This window comes from Bolinopsis microptera, chromosome 3 (assembly GCF_026151205.1).
Source record: "Bolinopsis microptera isolate Bmic1 chromosome 3, MBARI_Bmic_1.0, whole genome shotgun sequence".
NCBI classification, from domain to species: domain Eukaryota; kingdom Metazoa; phylum Ctenophora; class Tentaculata; order Lobata; family Bolinopsidae; genus Bolinopsis; species Bolinopsis microptera.
This window is the reverse complement of record NC_087074.1, coordinates 15,169,919-15,190,706: the sequence shown is the minus strand read 5'-3', so window position 1 is coordinate 15,190,706 and position 20,788 is coordinate 15,169,919. Positions and strand designations below refer to the sequence as shown.

Genomic DNA, 20,788 nt, shown 5'->3' with positions numbered 1-20,788 from the left:
GTTATTCTATTACCAAGGAATATACTACGGGTATGGTGACTTGAACTATTGAGTTGTTAAGTAGATTAAGATTAGTAAACATGCACTTTCATTGTATTTATAAAAACTAGAAATTAGGCTTCACGGTAAAATGGAGAAGCAGGCTGATCTTGGAGAGAGCAGACCGTAAAGTTTACGCACCCACCAGGGCTACCTCCCTACCCCAGTTGTTCTTTTTGGTTTATCAGCTTGTATTGTTATATTTATGGACCCCAAGTCACCACACTTAGAAAAAGTATGTGACAACATTAGTTAAAAGTTAATGTCATCATATCAGTTAAAAACAGTAAAAGTTAAGTTGAGGATTGAATTTCCTCGTTAATGTAATGGTTCAAATGGTTGAGAATATAATAATGTTAGAATTTGTATCTGCTGCAGCAATAATATCGATATGTCATTTGTCTAGAAAATCTTCGCCACTTCAATAGATATTGGGTCGGAAATTTGGTGAGTGAGTGATGAACTGGTTTGGTCTGTGACTGAGTGAGGGACGATGTGAAAGTTGTGGTACGTCCTAGTATTATTATTGTTGATGGATTGGGATCCTAGGATGATAGTTTTACAGCTTAATTTAACCAAAGATACAGAAGTAGTGAGGATTTCCCAATCCTCATTTAGAATCCGTTTATGTATGCTATACCACAATTTGGAGGCTATGTAAATTGTAAAGAAACGTGTTGGTTTTTCTTGGGAGGATTATGACATTGCTTGTATCACGTTTTGATGAGTCTATAGTACAATACAACGAGTATGGAGTGCGAAATTTCATAATTCGAAATATCTCAGATATACAGTGGTATTTGTACAAGTTTTGAACAGTAAGCAATTTTAGCTTTTTAGTCGATTAAAAATGGGCTTGGTGTGCTCTTTTTCGAAAAAAGCAGCTCCTAACCTCTGTTTTGTATAAGGTCTGGCTCGTGCACAAGTAGCATGTTTGTCGAGATATGCATTGAGGTCTCCAAAAAGTATTCTTATACAACGTTTCTGAGTTATGAACAGCTTGTCGTTTGGTTGGTCTTTGAGGGCTGAGCCCCAAACACTTATTCCGTACTTGCAAGATGTGATTCTAATAACGCAGAGTATATTTTTTGGTAGTGTTCCCCTGGAACTGAATGTTTAATCCTGTTAAGTGCTCCTGTAGTGGATCTAATTTTAAAAAAAAATTCTATATGTGGGCCCCAGCTAAGTTTTTCATCAATTACTACACCAAGAAATTTTGTGTTGCTAACCTTGACAATTTTTGACAGAATTTTCTCCGGCTATTCTGCTTCCAGTGACTTGATGGCAACTTGTGTCACTCTCACCGACCTCACTGATTGGTCACTGGTCAAAATTTCAGCTAAAACCGCGAAAATTCGGTCAAGGGGACGGCAGAAAAGCTCCTCATCAAAAATCTTCCAAAATCTCTATTTATATACTGATGATTTTCCGTTTATCAAAGCTTTCTTTGAGAATAGAACTTTGAGTACACCTCAATCGTGTCTTGTGCCATCCTCAGTGACCCTGTAAAATGGTCGTTCAAGAAAACTTCAGTCAAAACTGCGAAATTTTGGTCAAGGAAACGACAGAAAAGTTTCAATTTATGATCTTCTGAAATATCTCCTCGTATTCTGAAGATTTTTTGTTTTTCAAAGTTATCTTCAGTAATCTAGCTTTTAGTACCTCAATTGTGTTTTGTGATGATCCCAAGATTGTTGTGTTGTGTTGTAAAACTAGTAGGGTCAGGAGTTCTATAACTTACCTAGTAACAGGTGCCCTTATTAAGGCATGGTACGCACTACAAAAGGAAGGTCATATCATGCTCATTGTTTTCAAATTGGTCCAATATCCAATATAAGTGTACACGTTGTTTAACATGTAATTCTGATTTAAGTAGATTTTAATTTGTTGGAAATGACCCTGCCCCCAATATCGTATTGCTAGACTCCTATTCATATGTCTAATAATTACTCGATACATCTTTATTTTACTGTGTTACATTTTAAGGTCATCAGTGATTGCCACCAACTTTTTAAACAGATTCTCAGACCACTTCACTATTGTTACAAATTCTAGAAAACTTTACACTCTAAGAATTATATACCGAGGCAATTTACGAGTCTTAAAATTAACATGCAGGTTCAGTCACAGATTAAGCAGTTTTTCGAAGACACCGAAATGTTTTCATTTAAGCTAAAGTGAGTACCTATATATATAGATTATAAATATAATCCTATTAATCATGCATATAACCTTATTCACTCATCACGGCTACCAGTCATTGAATCAAATCCAAGGTTGCAAACCTTACATCACTGTACAATGGACCGGTCAGGTACTTCGAGAATATAACTAGGTTATAGAACATTCCTTGAGAGTGGTTCGTACCTCTTGAATCTGGATGGAGACGAAGATCGACTTGTACCTTATCGGAAAAAGCGATGATCCTCAAAAATTTCGGAATGAACGAGAATTTTCTTTGTATGTACTGCAGAGTGCAGGGCGTGGTAACCGAAAATTTTAACGGACGTTAATTTGGGTTGACACATATTTTAGGTGCTGAGTCATCATTTCAGCGCCCACGTTTCCAACCAAATAAAGTCTGATAAGGCATCTTCAGTATGAAAATATGAAAATTTTTAAAATTGATTATGTTTGATATCAAATTCCAAATTTCTAGATAGCCATAATTTTTAGCGGGAATCATGATCGATGACCTTATTCGGTGGTTATTAGATCATTTTGAACAGTAGACGAAGGTGTTAAATTCTGCTTTCGTACATTTTGACGACCCTGGCTTTGAATTCGCTTATACTGCAAATTTTACGTACATGTTGTTCTGTAAAACCAGTTCTCTCAGATTTAACGATTTCAAATATTATGACAGTAATTGTTTAACTGGATTGCGTTGCTTTGCACCTTGTGATTCACGCTAAATACGATGAGCTAAGTTTCGGTCTTTATGATAAAGATAAGAAATTGGAACTGTAATTTGGCTGGTCCCAAATTCGAAAGCGAATCCGTCCGAGTACTGTATATATAAGTTTGATATGATGGACAAACTTGCATATTATGTTTCATTTCTTCTCCTCTTACTTAAGTTGTTTCGCTGCGTGCTTACTTTAAAACAATAGTCGTGTGATGTGATAACTATGCTTCTCCATCACATATTAAACCGTTATATTTTGTTAAGGTTAGGGTACACTTGTTCCTTAATGTGATACAAATGGTACATGCTTAATTGTCGACTTCATATTTCATATATATCACTCAATGTTTATCTTTACATAATTCTGTAAAATTTTCTTAAAGTTTAAAAAGAATCCGTCTCCTTCTAGATTGTAGCAATGTCGAGATGTCGAGATCAGTGTCCACAGGTCAAGTCATGTCCAGTTCAGTGTTAACAAGTCAGTCAGACCTAGCACCGGACAACATCCAGGATCTCCCCTCCATTACCGTGAGTTTCTATTTCACTCAATTACCGTGAAATATCATTACCAAACACATTGTACAATGTATGTATATTTAATTAAGTAATAAAATGTGCACTGCATCTTTTGATAAATAAAATATTCCTTTAACTTGTTCGTTAAAGGGCTTTTAAAAGGAATTCCTGTACTAATTACATTTTTTACGTGCCGCAGTTAAACCGAAAACAGGCGGTCAAAAGAAGGAGATGGAGCGCAGCCAACTCGATAACAGAGACTTCTCTCCAAAAGATACACGATGAGTCTGAGCGAAGATTATCCAAGTACGTGACAACTGTAAACTAGTATTAAACAGTAAACACCTTATTTCTTACTCGGATCTGTAAATTATCACTGATATCACGGTATTTAACAGTGCAGTGTCAAGTTTCATATGGAACAAAACGGGCTTAGGGTCGAGTAAAATACTGATTCTTTCCTTTTTGAGCTGGTTTCAGTTTAAACTTGGGATCTACTGAAAGCAGGGGATAATTTCGAAACTTGGGTTTCATAGATGTAGGCTGAGTAACAGGAAGTGAAATACTCGTTTGACGTCCCTACACTATATACTATGAATAATGAATATGCTACACTCAGTTTCTTAAAAAGAGCTAAGTGTTGTGTTCAAGTGGTCTCTAAATGCCGACATGTTAATCGTTGATGTCAAAACTAATGTCTTTTGCATTCCCTGAATAGAAACTAGTTACCAACATTCTACCTAATTAAAATTTCGGTCAAATTGTAATCGTGACCTTACTTGACTCGTCCATGTTGGAAAATATAAAATATGAATAATGAATGATCATTGATCATGGTTCGGTCTTCAGAAAAATTTTAAAGCAGGTATTACTAACGTTTCAAACATTAAAATTCAATCTTTGCAAACATTCCTTTCCATGTGTAATGTAATTAGGGACCACATCAATAAAATGATCGCTTAGAGACTGGCCAGAATGCGCGCGAAACTTTGCAATTTATGTAACGCGCGATTACCAAATCAATTGTAGCTGTACAAAGTTTCTCGAAAAGTCATCTAGTGTGTTATCAATATTCGAACTGCGCGCTTTAATCCAGGCACACTGGCACATGGTAATTCAATGGTTGTTTTGGAGTCTTGCTTATTCGAGCTTTTCATCCAGAATTGAAACAAATTATTCATATTATGGAGCCAGGGTGTGGACTGGCTACGTTACACCTGGTTAAAACACTTTCATCCCAGTACTTAATACGCAGTATTAATAAATGTAATGGATTTGTAGTGTTGTAATTAGTATATGTACTTTACTGTGCATATGAGGTCATAGGCAAAACACGAAAGTAAAGTTCAGCCAAGATCCATAACAAACTAGTTTGTGGTTAACCGAGCTATAGCAAATCTTTAAACAGCATGATTTTCTACTTGTGAATTGAGAATGAAAAACCAATATTTCGTTTCAGCTTAACGAATGATAATTTCGAGAAATTACGAAGGGCGACTGTACGCCTTAACAAAAAAGAAGAAGATAATCTTAATGGCTTGGTATTGGAAAAACTTAGACAGAATTCTTTCTCTGTCAAGAAGGTAAGGAAATTCCTTAAAGGAATGCTCTGAACGACTTAATGATAAGTTTTAAACTTTTTCTGTTATTTTTGAAATAAGCAAAAAATACAACATTTTATAGTTGTTGATCACTACATTTGTCATTTCCATGGAATTACAGTACATAAGCTTCCTCCAGATATCCTATTCCTATTACAGCTTTTCTGTTGCGATAACATCTTTATACCACTATATCGGTTATTTACTAGTACATAGTATTGTTCAATTCACTACTTTATTCTTTCCTCTGGAGTGATATCTCTGTATGGTTCAGGTGGATGTTGTATCTGCCACCCGAAGTATCGCAACTCGGTTTCAATCCGTGTGTGAGCCTGACTTACTTATTGCTGGTCTAAACGCTATCATCAACAGGCTCGGGAGAAGTAAAAACCCTTTTTTAAATTGTTGTTACGTTTTTAAAAATCTCAGAATGCTTTATTATTATTTTATCATTATTTGTCGTGAAGCAGACTTAAGTCACATTTGTAATTTTGGTCGTTTAAATGAAAGCCTAGGCTAGCTATTAATTATTTTGTAATGCTCGTAATAGACAGGCGATAATTTCAAAGTTTAAAAGATTCATCTTTGCTAGGTAGCAACCACTTTGAAACCAGAGATTTGATAGAGTATGTGAGACTGGTCTTCAAGAAATCCCAGTTTGAAACAGACAAATTGATACACGTGGTAAGCTTCTATCTTGATTCTTGTGTTTCTCAATCTTTATTTATAGTCTTTGTTCATTTCTACCGTATATTTGAATCTGACTACTTCCTTTTTTCAAAATACACTATTTCCAGTTGAGAGAACGAAACGAGTCAGCTCACTCACTGCAGATTTTACTTGAACGAGCAAATCTCAAAAGGGCTCCTAAGGTAAATAGAACGACCCTCTGTTATAAAATCACTTTCTTCTTTGGAACCGAAAGGATACCGGACTGATTGCGAATTCAGTCAGATATCTTGGTCTCGATTTCAAGAAAATATGCCAGATTTTAACAGCATCTAGAAATGTTTACCACTTAAATATTGCAGAGTTCAGCGTTTTGCTCGATGACACTGAAAAAGCAATACGAGCCAGTTCACTTCTTTCTTTGTAACGAGAGCAACACAGTGGTATGAAACATTTAATCAACCTATGCAATTCATTGATTAACTTATATTATTGTCATTTTCAAACTCATGGTCGTCCGAATTATGGAATCAGCACCCACCCAATGAGCTTCAAAATCTCAATATTACAGTTGTCGACCCTGTGCGGTTCTCAAAGTCCACTGTGGGACGTCACTCTGTCCCTACCCTTGGAAACGACTAAAGGATACTCCTTAATCTTAGCGGTATGGGAAACCAAGACACAGGCCACCATGGAAGTTGTTAACGAGGGGAAGAAGTGCATGGGACGTGTCGAGATCGACCTTAAGTCAGTTTTAGTTAGACTGTTGTGAATCATACCGTATAAATCATATTATTTCAATAAAAAACTGGGCTCCTTCATCGACTTCTAGATTTGTAAACATTACCTCTACAGTTAAGCACCGTTACCTTTCAGCTCTCAGATAGCTACGGGTGAACACCAATGGTGGGAACTGAGTAGCGCCAGGAAACCTAACCGCAAGAAGATGAAAGGCAAGGTTAATATGGGGCTGCGGTACAACGCTGATATTGGTCGTCATAGCAACGCTGTAATGGTAAGCTTAACTCGCTATTTTTTACTACTATTATTGTCATACTTTTCGTCTTATAATTGAGGTAGTTGATATCAAGCGATGGTTTGAAGTCTAATGAGAGCTGACTTTAACTACTTCAGAGATAACAGAGCGCGGTCCAAGCTTCTAAGACCGATTCTAGATCAATTAATGTTTTTTTTTCCTGTCTATCTATACCAATATCAATTATTTTATTAAATCAAAGTTCTAAACAAGGGATAGTTAAAAAACAACGCCCAAGTCTAATCTTTCCCTAAAACAAAAACTAAAAATTAAAAACTTCATTGCAATTTCCGCCAATATCTCTTGTCATAACTCAAATTACGGAGATAATGCAGGTCAAAGATATTATTCAAATAAAGATTTCTTTTACATAAATCATGCACAATCAGCGAGAATAGATTGCTTTGGGGTCTTCCTCTTCTCCCTGGTAAGTCCAGTGTATTGATGGCAAAAATGAGGGAAGAAAACGCTGGTCCGTCAATAGGACCCCGCAAAACATGTCCTAACATTCTCCACCGACTACGGGCCACTTTGTCTGACAATGGTTCAGCATTGCAGCGTTTATACATGTTTTTGTTGGAGATGACTCCTGGGTACTTTATATTCAAAATAGTGCGAAGATGTCTGCGGTGAACAACATCTAGTTTTTCAAGGAATATTTTGGGGACGGCCCAACCGATACGACTAAAGCATTATACAGTACTAGACGTTTGTTTAGGGGCAGTTTATCACTCCAGGCCTTCTTGTAATTGTTAAATGCAGCATATCCCAGGTTTATGCGACGCTGAATATCAGCTTTGCTACACAAGACGGACCCTAGAGTGATACTTTTCCTCCATGCTTCATTCCCCGACACTAATTTTCCATCACTGTCGACTTCACCCGTACTAGCTAAATAAACATGAGTGAAGTCCGTTTTGTCTTCATTGACAAAGAGGTTCCATTTCTCGAGTATAGCTGTTGCCTGGGGCAAAATAGCTCTCAAGTTGTCTTCCTCTTCATCATTGAAGTCAACATCATCAGCATATTCAGTGTCAAGTGGAAGGCCAGCAATAGTAATCGGGGGGATCGGCCTATCTAAACTGATTGTTATAGTCCATCTAAGTTCATTCAAAGCACCAGCCAAGACAAGGGTGAACAGACAGCCGGATAGACAGTCACCTTGGAAAGCTCCAAGGAGACTTAAAAACTCAGCTGAAAGAACTCCATTTACCTTCACCCGTAGCTTTGTGTTGGACAACAACAACCGGACAATCCTCAGCTCATCCTCAGTACAGCCACACAGTTTCAGGAGTTCAAGAATCGTAGTGCGTTTGATCGTGTCAAACGCACTAGACATATCAATGCCCATGCGATGATACTCCCATTTTTTCCTTTGGACAACTGACAGTAGAACTCGCTGACACCAAACAATATCAGCACAAGAACGAGCGCGTTTATATGCACACTGCCATGGACCAGTGAAGGCGTTCACTTTTTCTTCTATCCTTTTAAGAGTAGCCATAGACAGAATTTTTCTGGCTGCATTGGACAAGGTGAGTGGACGTAAATTCTTCAGGGGACCAATAGGTTTTTTAGGCTTCTGTAAGGGTGTTATAGTAGCCTCTCCAATGGAAGTGGGGAAAATATGTGTCTCGAAACAACTGTTTATGATTCCAGCATAATGTTCATGGACTGTACTATTAGAGTACTTAATAAGCTCGTTGGGTATTCCATCGGGACCATTTGCCCTCCCATTTTTCAAGCTAGAGGTGGCTGCATGTATTTCAACTCCAGTAAAAGGGACATTGAGAGCACGTGGTAGACCCTCAAAAGGCTCGAGAGGTTGCTCATTGCGAGTCAGCTGTTTTTCGAGATAGTCTCTAACAACAGAAGCTTTCATGTCGTCAGATGCAATCAAACAGCCATTTTCATCATGAACACCAATCGAGTTATTAGGTGGTTTACTTTTCTGAAGATGTCTTACTGCTTCAAACATTTTCCTTGAATCGTTTGTGTTAGTAATATCACTATAGGTCTGATCAGCTTGAGCAGACCTCACTTCAACTAATCTTTTATGGATACTATTAGTGAGGTGGTTGACGGATGACCTCAATGTAGTTCGATCAAGAGATTGATTATTGTTAAGTAGCTGTCGGAGATCGTGACGCTTTTCAACAAGCTCTTTGAGAGTGTCATCACTGCTGTGATGTTTCAAGCGAGGTTTAGGTTTTGGGCCGATGGAAACATTGGCAGCATCACGAATATGAGACATAAGATTTTGAAGGTCGGCATTTGGATCGTTGCTGGTCACAAAGTTTGAGAACTTGCCTTCAAGGGCCAAGTGATATTTATGTTGCATATCTTTGTTGCTTACAAGTTCTGATATATTATAAGAAGGAACACGACGTTGTTTAGGTTTGAAACAAAGATGAATGTTGCTGAAATTGATGCGAGCAATGACAAGTCTATGATCTGAAAATGTTTTAGTACCAGCATAAGTTCTTGATTGAGTCAAAAGACACTTAGATCTATTTCGGCATAGTATGTAATCTATTTGAGAGTATACAGGCAGTGTCTTCTTACTGTACCGACCAGCCGACCAATCCTTCCGCCAACCAGTAAATGATGTAACACGTCTGCTAGGTTGTATAAAACTAGTGTTCACAGCAAACAGATTATTTTCTGAGATAAAATCCAGTAATCTAGAACCATTTTCGTTCCTTACTCCCATTCCGTATTTCCCCATATATCTACCAAAACCCTGTTCAATATCAGAAGGGGATAATTTACCCAGTTTTGAATTAAAGTCACCCAGAAATTGCAACTCCACATTAGAGGGTACATTCTTGGCCTCTCTTAGCTGCCCATAAAAGTTATCCAAAACAACTGGATTTTTACGGACTAGCCCCTGATGTGGACAGTAGGCATTGATTACCCTGCAACGTAGGGGTGTACCGCTACGTGAGGGGATGCAAATATCGACATAGCATACCCGGTCACTGATGTACTTCCAGCAAACCACATAGTTCATCATGCGAGGACTGATTATAAAACCCAAGCCTCCATGGCGACTGTCCAACTGCTCGAACAGAAACAAGTTAAAACCGTTGCGCAAAACAAGGCTGTCTGATTCGGTGACTTTAGTTTCCTGCAGAGCGCAGATGTCGACATTGTACTTTTCACAGTCTAATCCTAGTAACTCACGTTTACTATGTAGGCTATCGTCTTGCTGAACACCGAGCCCACGGATGTTAAATGTGGCGAAGCTAATCATTAATGCAATGGTTGTTGATACAAATGATTTCTTCTTCGGGTTAAATATGTTGGAGTTGGCGTCACCACCGTCTCCACCGCTGACATTACTCGAACTGACCATCTAAATATGTATACTAATAATCCCAATAAATCTGCCGGTTTCGACTGAGCAAGTTCATACTTTTGCACCGTTTTAACTTTTGCACTGTTTATACTTTTGCAATTCAACTGCGATAGTGAACGTGAAGTCCCGGCTCCCGGTCGTAGGCACGGGTTACACTAGTATCTAATAATATTAATATGCTCTTTACATTTAACTTCTACACAGGTTTATGCTGGTATGTTATCAAAGTTCCTGTCGGTGGACTACCCAAAGTCAGGAAGCTTGTCCAGCACGGCAGGCTGCGTGTTAGATCTACAGAGAACCCAACAAAAGGTAATTCCAGGCACAACCTCGGCAACTGTTTCTAAATATTGTTAGTTTCGAGTAATGTTTCATCCAAAGCAAGGGGCTTTGGTTACCGCACTATATTTCGACAGCACTATAATCTGTCCCTAACCTTACCCTTATCCCTAACCCTAACCAATGAGTACCTTTTCGTAAATATAGTGTTGTACCAATATTGTGTAGTTACCAGGGGCTAATTCTATAGAGACCCACTAATCGTTTCAGTTATCTGAAGAGGAATACCAGTTCGCTGATTGGCTGGTACAAAGTGAGCTCTACATCAAGACAAACAACCATTTCGAGAAACTTTATAAGAAACTACACCTTCTACTGGAGTGTGTGGATACTCCTCAGTGTTCACTCTCAGAACAAGATCTTACTCTTCTCTGGAAAACTTTCACAGGTACAACCTGTTCGGTTAACTAAAGTAACTATAGTAACTATAGTAACTATAGGAACCTGTTCGGTTAACTGTAACCCTTTCTCTTAGTTGTTTTCAGTCTCAGCTCAGGTCCTTATTTCAATTGTCAACTAACTTATCGGCTTTAGTTTTTCGGCCTTAATTTGGCAAACTGAGAAGTTTGTCCGGCCCTAAGCATGGCCAAAGGAGCTGGATTTCACCAAATCACTAATAAGGGCAGGACAATTACAGAGTAGGGCCGATAAGGTATCACAAGGGTGATATTCACATATTAGCAAATATTTGAATAATTGATACGAGTTCGAAACCAAAAATAACAAAAACGCTTTCACAGTTTAAACTTCATTGTAGTTATTATTTATCCTATCTAGTCGATCAAACGGGATCAAACTGAAATTTACCCAAGAAAACATTTCAACTATGCGACTCATAGGATTTTACACTATATCTAGTCTATTACACATTATAACTGTTATCCTATCACACACAAAAGAAGTCTATTTTATAGACATTTTTTGTTATAAAGTTTGTTAATGTTATAAAGTTATAACTTTATACACTGAACCGAAATCAATAATCGCTTCAATTGAGAGACTGATTAAATTTAAAAACCGAAAATGTTATTTGTTTCCTTAGACATAAATTATACTTGATCAATCTCGATAGTATCGTAAAAAGGTTCTTCAGGTCGTATTGTGGTAGAGGGTGGTGAGGTATTCAGTTGAATCACGTTATCAACATACACATGTTCAGCGCTGACTGTTTCTCCTCTATTACGTTTCCTTTTTATCCACGTCAATGTTGCAAGTATTGTGAAGAGTACGTTGCCGAGTAGAGATACCCCTGCTAGTACTATCCATGCAACTTGTAGATCGTCTTTAGTTCCTGAGAAATTCATTTATGAAGATATCGTAATGATAATATCAAAACTTAGGGTAGCACTTTTATTAAATGCCTGGTATGTATTATAATTCGGAAGGCAACAAGCTTTACCTGAATGTTCTCTAGTGACCTCCATATTAGCAACTCCTCTTTTGCAGACATTTCCACTGAACTCAAAGCAGCAAATAAACGAGCTAGACTCAGTGGCAGCATCAACAATCAGCACAAAGTTTTGTCTTCCGTTTTTAAAAGGCCCTGGGGAATAAAACTCAAACCCTTTGTCTTCCTTAGTTATTTCAGACTCATTAATATTGTGAAGCCATTTCATGTAGGTGGGAGCTTGGTTTGCACCAGAAAGGACGCAGGACAGCACTGCAGTGGTCTGATTACCCGTGACATGGTAACTGATGGGCGAGATGGTCACGTGATCAATATTCAGAGTAGAGCTGAGAGTCCTGCCTCCAAGCCCTCCATCAGCAGTTAATGTGCAGGTGAAGGTCTGATCTGAGGTGATGCCACTTGCAGTTAGAACCGCTACCTTATCAGAACCAGAGAAATCTGTGGACAAGTTGTAGCACCCTTCCTCTCCTGTTATGGGACTACCATTTTGAGACCATTTAACTGTGATACTTGTTTCAGAGGATGCTCCTGTGAGACTACATGATACCGAGGTACTCTCGCCTGTTAATGTGACTGTGTTTTTACTACTGGTAATGCCCACAACGTCAATCTGTCCTGTTTCTCCAACCAGGTTACCGTTCACCCACGCCCAGCATGTCAAGGAAATATCTTTCCTTAACGCTTCCACTTCTATAGACCAACTGAATACTTGCTCTCCTGTGGTCTCTAAGTCAACAATCCTGTACGAAACACCATTCTTCTCAAACTGACCTGCAGCAATTCCAATTATTTTAGAAGCCGAAGAATCAGTCCACAGCTTCACATTCACGGTCTCACCTTCATCAGCAGTTACCGAGCAAGTCAGAGTGGCAGTTTCCCCTGAGAAGACCATGTCGTTGGTAACTGTCATGGTGAATACTGATATGGCTGGTTGGACGACTGATAAGGTCAGGATGACTAGTGAAAGCGGATAGAACGTCATCACGACCACGGATTATATGCTACTCGTCTAGAATAGAACAGAAGCTGCAAACGAGTGTGTGAGTAACTGAAGATATGTGAGGCGGAATGCAGATCGACGGATACATCATATTATACTGGCTCTGGTATCTTAAGTTTTCCTCAACTGCTCATTTAATGAATTAGCGTGTTATAAAAAGTTCTATCTTCACTTCATTCCGTGCTACGGTTCTTTACACACGGTTTTTGTCTGCTCAAAGTTTAAGTTCAGTAACCACTGTTCTGTTCACTGAGGTATTTGCCGGAATTGCAATCATGCGGCCCGTTATGCAGTCACGGTCTGATATCTTATCCAATAAAATATGTGGTATATATTATGGTTATCTCTTTTTAACTTTGAATGACAAACTCTTCACACAAAAACATCAGCGCCCGACCGACCTGCCTTGTCTGTTCTATGACCAAAACATCTAAGAATATATTGTCGTTACAAGTCACATTTTCAGATGTACAGACGAAGTATATCGAGAAGATGCAGAATCTGAACGCCGAGTACCCCTACGATTTGGAGTCAGCTGTTCTGAACGTTAAATTTTTTACAAAATGTTACCTGGCTATCTCACAGTGTGACATGTACTCAGTGATACACATGCCTGTTATCAAACAGGCTAATTTGGTGAGAATTTAGTTGAAATCTGGGTTCCTACCTTGTATACTATCAGATGCGATAATATACTTGACAATTCGTCTATAGTAACTTAATTCTTTAGTTAGAACACTGCGAAATTCTCGTTAAAGTACTTTACCTATGTGACCATCGACAGATTACCGAATTGCCCTTTACTGGACAGCTCACAGTTGATCTTTGTGTTTCTAACTTTGTGTTTTTAACGAACAATAAACAAACACATATTATGTATCTAGGAGCTGGAGGAAGCATTTAAAAAGAATTCAACCCTTTGGATTGAATCTATTACATCACCCTTCAAATGCGATACTAATGGAAATTACCGGGAGATGGTCACGAAATTAAAAGATATGACTAACGCTGCCCGGGTAAGACTTATTAAACTATTCAATTTTAATAATAATGTGTTGTTAATGACAATGTAATAAGTCAGACCCACAATTCAAATAAAGTCCATGCTCGCTATTTTCACTACGAAGAATTTAATATTTTGAGTAGTAGCCCGAGCTAGCATCTTGCACCTATTCCCTTCAGCTGGAATCTCACTTAATCAAAGTTGGCTGTTGAATACATACGTATACGAAGTACGAACGTGTAATTTTTATTTACAATATGAAATCACATGTATTATCATTAATCACATGTATTTTTTCTTCCCCTTATATTTGAGATAAATTTGGCGGCCTTGTTAATCGCCCTGTTTTTCCCCAGTTAGAGCTTAGGAATGAGTCAAAAACATACGGACCAGCTTTGGAAGGAACACCATACTCATCTGTTCTTCTTTATCAGATAAACGAGAAGATCAGGTAGGCGAGTGACTGTCATTAATTAATGGCTTCTTAAAAATGATGATATTTTATAGATTTAAATCTGAAAACCAGTAATCATGACCCCACATTGCAGTGGTAGCGACATTGCTTTCTGTTTTAACAACCTTATATTTTGATCAGTAACGTCACTATTAACGTGTTGGCCAAAGTGATAGGCTTCTTAAGAGCAGCCCGACCGGAGTCTGAAACAGAGGTGCAGGAGGAGGATCTCCTGAACGACTGTCTGGGTCTTTACGTGGCTGTTGCAGATCTCAAAAAGCTGGTTTGATTCATCAAAAATGATCCGTGTTTTTAGGAGATTTCTAATATTTGCTATTTGTGTCAAGTTGATAGTTAAGTACAGGTGTAAAAATGTTCATAACTGCCTATAGATGGCGCTGATTCTCCCCCCGGCCCTCAGTGAAGACCACCCTTCGTTACTCCCTCTCACCTCAGTGTAAAGACATGGACCCAGACTCCAATCATGCACTGGACAACTTCCACAGCTGGTTCTACAGTGTTGTAGATACCTGGTTACACATGGTTCAGGTGAAGCATCATACTAGGGTCACTAAGTGTGTGGACTTTGACCCGCTGGACAGACTCGACATGCATGTTCCGGTAACAGTCTCGAGATTCTTGTTTTAAGATTTTTATTCCATCAAGTGTCAATAGTTACGGGATCATACACCTTTCCTTTTGATAGAAACCTAGAAATCTATCCACTTAACCCTAGATTTCAAAACATCGTTTAACTACTTAACTAATTAATTAACTAATTGCAATAATTGCCTCTGTCTTCAGTACTCTTCGTGTGTAGTTGACGTGGCCACGATGAACAACTACCTCTGTGAGATAAAGGACATATTCGACTTCCCTGACGACCAAAGCCGATACGCCGTTATATCAAAACTCAGCAGTAAGTATATTGTTACGACAGCAATTAAAGCAACTAGAGCGATGATCGATTAAATTTTGAGTTGAACTTTAATTTCTGCGTAGGTTTCAGTACAGGAAGATGGAATGTAAAAACCGACCTCAATTTTTCAGAGCAAGTTTTTGAAAGTGCACTGCAACTATCTGAATTGCTGGTAGAAAAAGGAAAAGCTATGATAGATAGAGGGCTAAAGAAATCCAGCAACGATAAACTAGAACAAGAGTTAGTGTTAGGAACAAATCATTTTGTTTAGATATAATTGATCTTCGTCTGCTAATAGGCGATATAAAACTTAGTTGGTATTATTCAGAGCCGATACCGCCTTGACTTTTTGCCTTGCTCGACAGAAACAGTAGGTGAATCAAAGTTCAACACTAAAAATAGACAACATAGTACACCACTACCACTAGAATACCATTGTTTACCTGCCCTCATTATAATTACCCGTTACATTCCAACAGTGAGATACTGAAGAAGTCTCTGGCAGTGACATGTTCTCTGAGGGAAAACAGAAACTTTATCGGAACTTTGCCTGAAGTGCTGGGCTGGGACTCCTTCTCTAGCACCACTGTTCACCACCAGAAACTGAGCTCCAAGCTTGATGAGGTACACGTGCTTCTTATCTACACGTGCTTCTTATCTACACGTGCTTCTTATCTACACGTGCTTCTTATCTACACGTGCTTCTTATCTACACGTGCTTCTTATCTACACATGCTTCTTATCTACACGTGCTTCTTATCTACACGTGCTTCTTATCTAGGTGCACTTATGACTTGCTTCTTATCTAAGTACACACTACAAATGCTTCTTGCTTAACCCGAGTCGAATGTGACAAAAACACATTCTCTGAGTCTAAATGTTTAAAATTTTCTTATTTAATATTTTCTAATCCAATATCTCCATCTTAGGCGGACAAAGTCATTTTACGTTTCAAAATTCAGTGGATGAAGATAGTTTGTGAAAGTTTGATCGAACCCAAATTCGTGGAGGCATTCGAGAAGTTCATCAAACAAGCTTACCGGTGAGTAATGTATTAATGATAGTTGATACAACCATAGCCCGAGTAGTAAAAACATAGCTACTAACGTTTATACCGAATCCAATATTATACATACGATGATTACAAATAATCATTTCGGTAATATCAATCTAGTAATCATTATGTTTCCTCTATTATTACGGCCAGGTAGCGCAGTTGGTTAGAACGCCTGTCTTACAATCGTTAGGTTGCGAGTTCGAAACCCACTGACTGCCTGGTCGTGGGGTGAGCGTCGTCGACGTTCAGCTAAGGATCATGAGTGGTCTATGCAGCCCCCCGGTCTACTCAGCCGAATACTCGAGAAATCGGGTGTGAGGGTTAAATGAGGAGCTGCACATTGCAGCAAAGTCTCGGACGAAGAAAGTATGGTACACACTACCTTAACCGTCACTGGCCAAAAAGATCCTTCGGCTTCCTGTAATTGGCTGGTTGCACTTGTGTAACATTGTGGCTGTTGGAATACACCGAAGTAAAATAAGTGTCTAGATAAAAAAAAAAAATTCTATATTATTCTATAATCTATATTCTATATTATTCTATATTTCTTCTATCATTTAGTCGGGACAGTACAGCCTCGGATACGCTGGTAAACATGTTACTGGAGGAGCTCACCAAGATACACTCTAACGTTGAACCCAGCTTGTTTGAGGACATGCTCACTATAATCTGGGAACGGATTATCCTTCCTCAGTTTGAGAGGCATGTGGCAAAGAGGCCCACCAAGATTAAGAACTACTACGATATTCTTCAGGTAGATATTATATCACACTGGAGTCATTTCAAAATTCGTGAAGTATTCGTAATACATGTCTGATGAAATAAGATTTCCCGTAGAAATATCATCATGAATGAAGTATGTATAAATTGTAATTATGAATGAATTTTAACTTTTCTATCCAGGACAGTTTCAAGGAGGTTTCCGAGTTTTTTGTATCAGAAATGAGTACGTTGGATCACGTGATTACCCAGAGCCTACGGTACAACAAACTCATCTACATACTTCAAAACCTCACCATCTCACTCGACGACCTCTTGTTCAGGTGGAAATTCAAAATAATTTAGGTTCGGTCACAGAATGCTCGTTTGATGGCAAGACATTTTTCGTTTTACGGACATAGAACATTCGGAACATACGATCACAGAATGGTAGTTGACATGAGGGCAGACCGACCACGAAATACGAATGTCATTCGTTTGGCTAATTAATTTGTTTATTAATCCAGGTATTTCTTGGAAGAGAGTATACAGGAATCTAAACAACATTCCGAGCTTGGCTTCATTACATTCACTGCATTTCTAACAAAACAAAAGGATAAAACTATTGTCAAGGTGAGCGACACAGAGAATGGTTAAAGTTCAATCGCCGCCGAAATTGGAAGAAGCTTAAATTTATTACATTTTAATGGCTCGTTTTGCAGGTATATCCAGCATAAAATATAATCTAAGGGAAACTTTATAAAATCTGAAAAATGTCCAGGTGACGGTAGTAAGATGCTCAGGACTACCAATAATGGACACGCTGGGGAAGTGTGACACCGTCGTCAAGGTTACCATTCAACCCAGACAAACCTCACATTTCTCTCACCTCAAGATTCAGTCCACTAAGCCTGTCTTCAACGACCTAGACCCGGTCTTCAAGTATGTTATATTTGTGAGCTGCTTTCATTGGTGGTCCTTGTAAGAGTCTTATCGAGATTTGATACCTAACACACCATTTTAATCATACCATTTTAATCATACTATTCAAAACTTTTTGCCATGATTTAAACTTTTTACCACGATTAAAACATTTTACCTCGATTTGAATTTTCGACCACATCTCAACGACACGCCTACAATTGCAGCCAAGAGTTCGAGTTTTCATTTTTCACGGATGTGAACGAGCTGGAGGAGGGAGCTTGTATCCAGTTTACCATCTGGGATAAAGACAGGTTATCTGCTGACGACTTTATTGGCGAGACACTCTGTGATCTTAATTGTAGGTTCACTGCAATCTTCACGTGTTTTTATAATTTGTTACAATATATTGGATTCAAGTCATGATCATTGATATAGCTATAGGTTAACATAGATTATAGATCATCGAAGATAGGTCTGTATATATTCAAGATTTATTTATTTATGCAGTCAACAGTGTTTAAAATAATTTCTCAATCATTGAGCTAACTTGTTCCCTTCTCAGCTGTTCCATTCAACAAGCCCGAAGAGTTTAAGACACATATAGCCCTTCCAGATCTAAAAAGTTTAAGCTATGATGTGATCGAACACCGATGTCCGTATGAGAAGACTGCTGAGAAGTTCATTAAGGAGCGGTCCCTTCTGGTAAGTTCGCAGAAAACTCAATTATAATTAACTGTAATACTAATAATGTGAACTACGGTAACCACAAAAAAGGTTTCCCGATATATCGGGAAACCTTTTATGTGTTTACTGTTTACCGTAGTTCACATTATTAGTATTACAGTATTAGTATTACATTCCGGCCATTTGTAGAGAAACTGATGTGGTGATATCTTAATCTTATTGATAAACAATTAAATCGCTACCCGCAGATCAACGAGGCAGGAGAGGAGTTTATTTCGAAACGAGCATCTGCTCTGACGATATTCCAAGATCTCAAAGAACGGATTCGAACTTACTCGCTGACGGATTGACCATAATAAGTGAAACAGGTAGATGAAGTTCACAGCACGCTACCTAGTCTTATATCAGCACAGAAAGAGAAGATCTGAAGAAGAATCAGAAATAATGCTAGTTTTTAGCAGTGTTCAGAATCAGAAAGTAAATGAACAGACAGGCCAACATATTTCTGTGAGATTTTCCAGATCGAAATAATAATAAAAGAAGATAACGAAAAACAGATTTTGTTGATGTCTTGTTTAATAGATTATTATTTATAGTTATGAATCACTTGGTCTCCTATTTTCGGACACCCTGGCCCTAGGCCTATGATAATGATAGAAGTAGCGAATATATGCTTTCTTTAGTGGAAATTTATAAATTTTGATGCAGATTAAGTGTTAAGGTAAGAGCAGATGTATAATTCCAGATGTATAATTCCGGCTATTGAGATAGCTTGGGATGAATAATTGATTTTACTTTAAACCTCATATTAACTGTTTCACTTTTAAATCTTTTAAATGGTCCTACCATACCAGGCATTTTACTGGTGGACAAACTTAGCTATATTAGTTCGACTGAATTAGCACGACTAAAAATAGAACAGCCCTCAGCATCTTATTCAAACTTGTATTATTCAGGATGCGGCATCAATTTCTAATCCTGCACCCACTACCCCGGCCCATTGGCATTGTTCACGTCAATAAATACAACTGCTTTTGTACACCACCAGGTCACTGAATAGTGACCACATCCTCCACCTCCTTTCATAGAATATACTCCCCTTTGTTTTCAATATCCGGCAATATTCGGACCGGATATTGAAAACGAAAGCGACCCAATGCCAACTATATGAATATTATTTGTGAAGGTTTCAGACCCTGGATCACCACAATTCAAAAGTTTTGACCTGCTGACGTAGGTTACTGATAGTTAAAATGAGGATGTTTCTTGGTTTATGCTTGTTTGTTGTAACAATTGAGAGTGGACGGTGTGAGTCTGGGACGATTGACGGAACTCTCTCGGAAATTGATAGTTTGTTGACTGTTAACAAACGTGCTGAACGGGGACGATGTAAGTTGATATCCCTTTAAATAAAATTCATGAAATTGAAACAGTTTGTACTGTGAAATCACAATATACGTATGTATAAGTTTGTGTAATTTGTTTAAAAGTTTAAATAGGTTCGGTTCACAATTTGATACAGAAATATTACATGTCTTTTATTTTACCTCTTATCTGGGAACTAAAACTAAAACAGTGACTATTTTCAACACTTAACACAAAATATATGAAAATTTTCATCCTCAGTGTTGAAACTATTTCAAAGACTGTTCAAAACATTTCGCAAACTCTACAAACGAAGCTACGATCCCAACGAGTCAGGTGGCAGATTCAAACAGTTTGTCAAAGCCGTTAAAATGATACTCTCCATCAACAAACAGGGCTTTGAATTCAAAGCGGAGATCAACAAATTTACAGACATGGTAAGTGATAAGTTCTCAGTTAGTTCTCAGGTAAGTGATTAGTTTATTAGTTCTCAGTTGACGTTTTTTCCGTGACTTTATGTAGAACAGAACTAGGGTTCCAGAAAATGCTCTCGACATTAACCGTTGGCAAGGGTATCGAGAAGTTCATAGAGTGGTCCATTGTTGCGTACAAAGCTGCACCTATATCCTTGATGAAGTCTTTGTAAGCTCTTTCGTGGAGGAGTGTGATTGTAACAGCACCGTCAGTAGCTGCAATATCCACCCGCTCTCTTATCTTGTCATCATCCCAGCCCAAAACATTTTGACCGTTGACTTCTGTGATAAAGTGGTTGGTGGGGATACCGTTCCGAGCTGCCGAGGTCCCCG

At 38.3% G+C, this 20,788-nt stretch overlaps 1 protein-coding gene across 2 annotated transcripts; it reads left to right on the top strand.

Annotated features, from left to right (window-relative positions):
- Positions 1-3,360: 3,360 nt before the first annotated feature.
- On the top strand, positions 3,361-19,423 carry LOC134812489 (protein unc-13 homolog D-like). 2 transcript variants are annotated; one of them, XM_063819940.1, is made up of 27 exons: positions 3,361-3,475; positions 3,663-3,769; positions 4,923-5,046; positions 5,339-5,447; positions 5,657-5,748; positions 5,862-5,936; positions 6,096-6,176; positions 6,305-6,480; positions 6,610-6,748; positions 10,335-10,442; positions 10,680-10,857; positions 13,344-13,513; positions 13,762-13,893; positions 14,237-14,331; positions 14,476-14,617; positions 14,791-14,955; positions 15,139-15,253; positions 15,385-15,493; positions 15,733-15,877; positions 16,216-16,295; positions 16,872-17,064; positions 17,214-17,353; positions 17,537-17,642; positions 17,791-17,951; positions 18,158-18,291; positions 18,496-18,635; positions 18,866-19,423. In XM_063819940.1, exons 1-27 carry the CDS (start codon positions 3,374-3,376, stop codon positions 18,965-18,967), a joined length of 3,420 nt encoding a protein of 1,139 aa, XP_063676010.1. In that variant the 5' UTR covers positions 3,361-3,373; the 3' UTR covers positions 18,968-19,423. The 2 variants fall into 2 exon arrangements, with proteins under 2 accessions (XP_063676010.1, XP_063676009.1); XM_063819939.1 differs by having other exon boundaries at positions 16,183-16,295.
- Positions 19,424-20,788: the final 1,365 nt, after the last annotated feature.